Source organism: Vigna radiata, unplaced genomic scaffold (genome assembly GCF_000741045.1).
Source record: "Vigna radiata var. radiata cultivar VC1973A unplaced genomic scaffold, Vradiata_ver6 scaffold_23, whole genome shotgun sequence".
Taxonomy (NCBI): domain Eukaryota; kingdom Viridiplantae; phylum Streptophyta; class Magnoliopsida; order Fabales; family Fabaceae; genus Vigna; species Vigna radiata.
In genome coordinates, this window is record NW_014541837.1 from 1,734,126 (window position 1) to 1,739,218 (window position 5,093).

The following is a 5,093-nucleotide window of genomic DNA, read 5'->3' on the forward strand; positions in this document are numbered from 1 at the left end:
TTAGATTGAACTAGACTTAAACTTTAATTTTTATCAAGATTTGTGATGCTTTGCATTATAAAGAAGTTCAGTGGACTATAAATATAAAACCAGCAAAAAGAAAAAGGGAGAAATTGATTACGATATATTGTGAGAAAGATATGAGATTAGATTGGGGAGAGTTTGAGATTAGAGAATGAATGAGTTAAGCCGAAAGAACATTTTTCCAAGGTTCTATAGGTAGGGCTAATTCAAAGCAATAGTGGAAAGTTAACTCCGGCATGAAGAAAATTTTGCAAATCTCTTCTCACATAGCACAAAGGTCAAACACTCACACACATAATGACACATACCTTAGTTTAACTTCCCCTACTCTATGACCCACCCCAAGATTCCAAAGTCCTCTATATTTAATCATATTTCTTCATTGTTTTTTATTGCATAATCTTATAACTATACTCTTCATTGCTTCTTTAAAACTTCTCACCACCCAACCCCAATAATATTTTCATCATCGTTCCTTCATCTTATCTTCTTGCTTTTCTGATCAAAAACCAAGCTGCAGCTTCTATGACTTCTGCCATAACCAAACCTCCTTCAAGTGAGTGTGACTCCTCTGAGGAGAGTGGTTGGACTAAGTACTTTGAGGATTTCCTTAACAACCATCGTATTCATGATCACAAATGTTGTTCTGTGTCTTTCTCTAATAGCGACTCCACCCTCTTTTCCTGTGCTGCTGAGAAAATCTTAACTCATGATGACACCACGCAACCTCAGGAATCATGTTTCAGGAAGAGAAAGAAGATCAAAACTGCTTTAGTGGTTGATGATGCTTTGGAAGATACTGCAACTTCTCCGGTCAAAGCCTCCAAGGTTCATTATTTTTCTTCTTTTCTTCTTCATCTTATTATATATGCATTCATGTTTTTTCTTTTCATTTAGTGAAAGTTAAGGTATATATATATATATAAATATTTATTTTGATGGGTCTTTTGGATTCCCAACATATTATAATTATTTAATTTATTGAAAATATTATATGAGAACCAGTTTAACAAAGCAAAAGGGAAAGAAAAAAATGGAGAATTTCCAGGCTAATTTGATATACTCAATGCACGTTTTATTGATGATATATGATATATGTATAATTATTTGTTACATTCTTACAGTTTGCAAGAAAAGAAAATATATTTGAGAAAAATTCGAATTTTGTGTTTGAGTAATTGAAGGTTGGAATTATTATTGTATCTTTTTCCTTATTACCTTTCCCTAGATTGAAATGGTGTCCTTCTTCCGACTCAGCAGAAGCTTGCAACCCACTTACATACATGTTGATTATGGAACTAAGTTAATAAACAATTTAAGTTTTTTTTTTTTTAAACTAACAAAAGTTGTTCTTTTTTGTTTTTGAAGGGGAAAAAAAATACCCCAAGAGAGAGAGATGAAAGTCTTATAAGTGACAATGACCACACAGAACTGAAGAAGAAAGGTCTTTGCTTAGTTCCTATGTCGATGATAGCAAAATATATTGGTTGATTAATTCCATGAAAAACGACCCAATATATATGCATTTGGGAAAATATATCCATTGACACCCACATGAAAAGAAAATGAAAATGGATGTGCAACAAGAAAATCGAAAATTGAAATTGTGAATTCTTGAGTGTTGAAAATACTTATGAATTTCTCTCTCTTAATTAGTGCACATAATGGATAATCGTTTTATAAGGCAAAATAGAATCATGCCAGACAGCTAGAACATGTTCCATATATATAATGAATCAATCATTGTTTTCAAATTTATAAAGTCGTTTTATTTGTTTCCAATGGCATCATTTAATCCTTTACACTTTATCAGTCGCACTTTTATATATTTATTTATGGAACATAAATCTATTATATATGAAGCAAAAAGACTACCCATTGGAAACTATTTGAATTGTAACAAAGAATTCAGCCCTTAAGACTATAAAAACTAACCACCCAAAACTAGAATCAAAGAAGAAACATGTGAAAAGAGTGATAATAAGCTATACTTAACTATTTTATTTTATTTCACTAAAAAATTTATTTTGAGAGAACTTAATTGTTCATCAACTATTACTTTTTTTTCATAAGTATTCATTAAAGTATCACTCACTAATAAAAAAATAATATAAAAATTAAAATTTTATTTAATTGGTTTAATCAGAATACAATAAATATCATATGATGTTTGAATGAGATAATTTAAAAAGATAACTCATTTATTTTAAGAATTTAAAATTCTTAAAATCAAAATAACTTAAATTAATTAGAAAGAAATTAAAATTTAAAATTTTTTGAAATGTATTTTAAATGAATAAAAATATAATTTTAAATATCCTAAAAGATATAATAAATTTATAAATTTGTAATTTCACTCTTCTCACTTCATCTACAAAGGTGGAATCGAGTTCATCAAAACTGAAAACACTGCCAAGTCGACTTAAGCTAAAGACTCATTCGAGTTAACTTGGATTGAAGGTCGAGCCAGGTCGGTTTGGTCGAGTTGGGTAGGTCAAGACCAGAGGTCTTGCTAGGTTGGCCTAAGACGTAGGTCTTGTCCAGTCAGCTAGGTCGAAGTTCAATACAAGTCGGTTTAGGTTGAAGGACGAAACGATTTGGCCCGACCTAAAATTTGAGACAAGTCATTCAAGATCTAATATTATAAATGGATAAATGACAAAAAAATTATCAATATTATAAATTTATTTATTCGCTATTTTGGTTTTGTTTTTGGATTACATTTAAGTTGTATGTTAATTTTTTTATTTTGAATTGTTTTTGGAGTTTAACATCATTTTAAAGTGAAATTATTTAAATTTGAATTATAATAACTTTTTTTTGGATTTAAAACAAATGGAATTACGTGAGTTAGTAAGCCAACCTATTTAACCCACCAACCTCTGGTAGGCTGGACTAGGTTCAATTTTTTTTACTTGTTAATAAATGAACCGAGTTGGGTTGACTCACTAAGTGACCAACCCGTGATGAGTTGGGTTGGGTTGGGCCAAATAACCCGTTTTGACAACACTAATATAAATTAAAAAAAAATCTATTACAAGTTTAACTCCTCGTATCTCAACAACTATAAAGAAAAAAAGAACTAAATAGAAAAATAACTATATATTTTTTTAGATAATAGATGTATCAAAATTAAATGGTGTGAATATACTATTTTTCTTTCTTTAATCTTTTATATTTTTTCCCTTACTCCGAAGGATTTCTCTTCCTCTTTTATTTCTCTCAATTATTTTATATGTGGATAATTATATAAGTGTATCTTAAGAACAACGTATGTAATAGTAGAAAATAATATTGAAATTTATTATTTAGAATTGATTGAAAATACATTCTCATATCTTCTATTGGTAACAATCCAATTCTCCTAAAAAGGGAAATAGAGAAACTAGGAAAACAAAATAAAATAAAAGATTGTATATATATTTTCTCTAATTAGGAAGATTCTAAAGAAATCTTCTCTAATTACAACACTCCCCCTCAAGTTGGTAAATGAATATCAATCATTCCCAACTTACCTACAAGATCTTGAGATCTACCCGGAGGAAGCCCTTTTGTAAAAATATCTGCTATTTGAAGTTCTGGAGGAACATGAGTTGTAATCATAAAGCCTCTGTCAAGATTATCTTTGATGAAATGTTTGTCAATCTCAATGTGTTTGGTTCTATATATCATGTTGTACTGGATTATGGGCTATGCTCATGGCAGACTTATTGTCACAGTGTAGTTGTATCGGGTTCTCCACTTTGACTTTAAGATCATCCAAAATGATTTTCATCCAAAGTCCTTCACATATTCCTTGAGCAAGAGCTTGAAATTCAGCTTCTGCACTAGAACGAGAAACTCTATCTTGCTTTTTGCTTCTCCATGTTACAAGACTATCTCTAAGAAACACACGATACCCGGAAGTAGATTTTCTGTCAGTAATATAACCTGCATAGTCAGCATCAGTATATATCTTCATAGTCAATGTGTCTTCCCTTTTGAATAATAGCCTATTTCCTGGACTTGACTTCAAGTATTGAAGAATTTTGTCGACTGCTTGCATGTGTCTCTCTCTTGGATCATGCATAAATTGGCTCACAACGCTAACTGCATAAGCAATGTATGGTCTTGTGTGTGATAGATAAATCAATTTTCCTACCAATCTTTGATATTGGGCCTTCTCTACAGAAGCACTTTCTTCACATCCCATTTTGTGATTTTATTCTATAGGAACTGTTGAAGTTCTACATTCCAGCTTTCTTGTTTCTTTGAGGAGATCAAGTACATATTTCCTTTGGGAGATGAAAATTCCTTTCTTGGAGTAGGCAACCTCTACTCCAAGAAAATATTTGAGTTTTCCTAGGTCTTTCATTTCAAATTGAGCTGCCAATTTATCTATTAATGCCAATTTTTTTGTTTCATCATCTCCTGCAATAATCATATCATCCACATAGACAAGTAATAGAGTGAGTTTACCTGTAGAAGAGTGCTTTATGAATAAAGTATGATGTCCTTGGCTTTTTCTGTATCCCAAGAAAACCATTGTTTTTGTAAATCTTCCAAACCATGCTCTAGGGGATTGCTTAAGACCATACAATGCTTTCTTCAAGAGGCATACCTTGCTTCTTTCATTTTTTACTTCAAAACCTGGAGGAATCTCCATGTACACTTCCTCATCTAGATTTCCATGAAGAAAGGCATTCTTCACATCCAGCTGGTATAAGTCCCATCCAAAATGGGCAGCCAAAGCGAGAATAACTCGAACTATATTCATCTTTGCTACTAGGGCAAATATCTCCTCATAGTCAATCCCATATGTTTGGGTATATCCTTTTGTCACCAATCTAGCTTTATATCTTTCTATTGTCCCATCTGCCTTATGTTTCATTGTGAATATCCATCTACACCCCATTGTCTTCTTGTCTCTTGGCTTATCAACAATCTCCCAAGTTGAATTTCTTTCTAATGCATTCATCTCTTCTTTCATGGCTTGATTCCAATTTTCAAGTTTCATGGCCTCTTGGATTGAGGTAGGAATTTCTATGGCATCAATGGCAACAATAAAACTTTTGTGCTTATCAGAGAGA

General features: G+C 31.6%; 1 protein-coding gene across 1 annotated transcript; it reads left to right on the plus strand.

Annotated features, from left to right (window-relative positions):
* Positions 1-253: 253 nt before the first annotated feature.
* LOC106778582 lies at positions 254-1,957 on the plus strand. The gene is made up of 2 exons (XM_014666549.2): positions 254-852; positions 1,393-1,957. The coding sequence occupies exons 1-2, from the start codon at positions 550-552 to the stop codon at positions 1,513-1,515; spliced, it is 426 nt and encodes a 141-aa protein (XP_014522035.1). The 5' UTR covers positions 254-549; the 3' UTR covers positions 1,516-1,957.
* Positions 1,958-5,093: the final 3,136 nt, after the last annotated feature.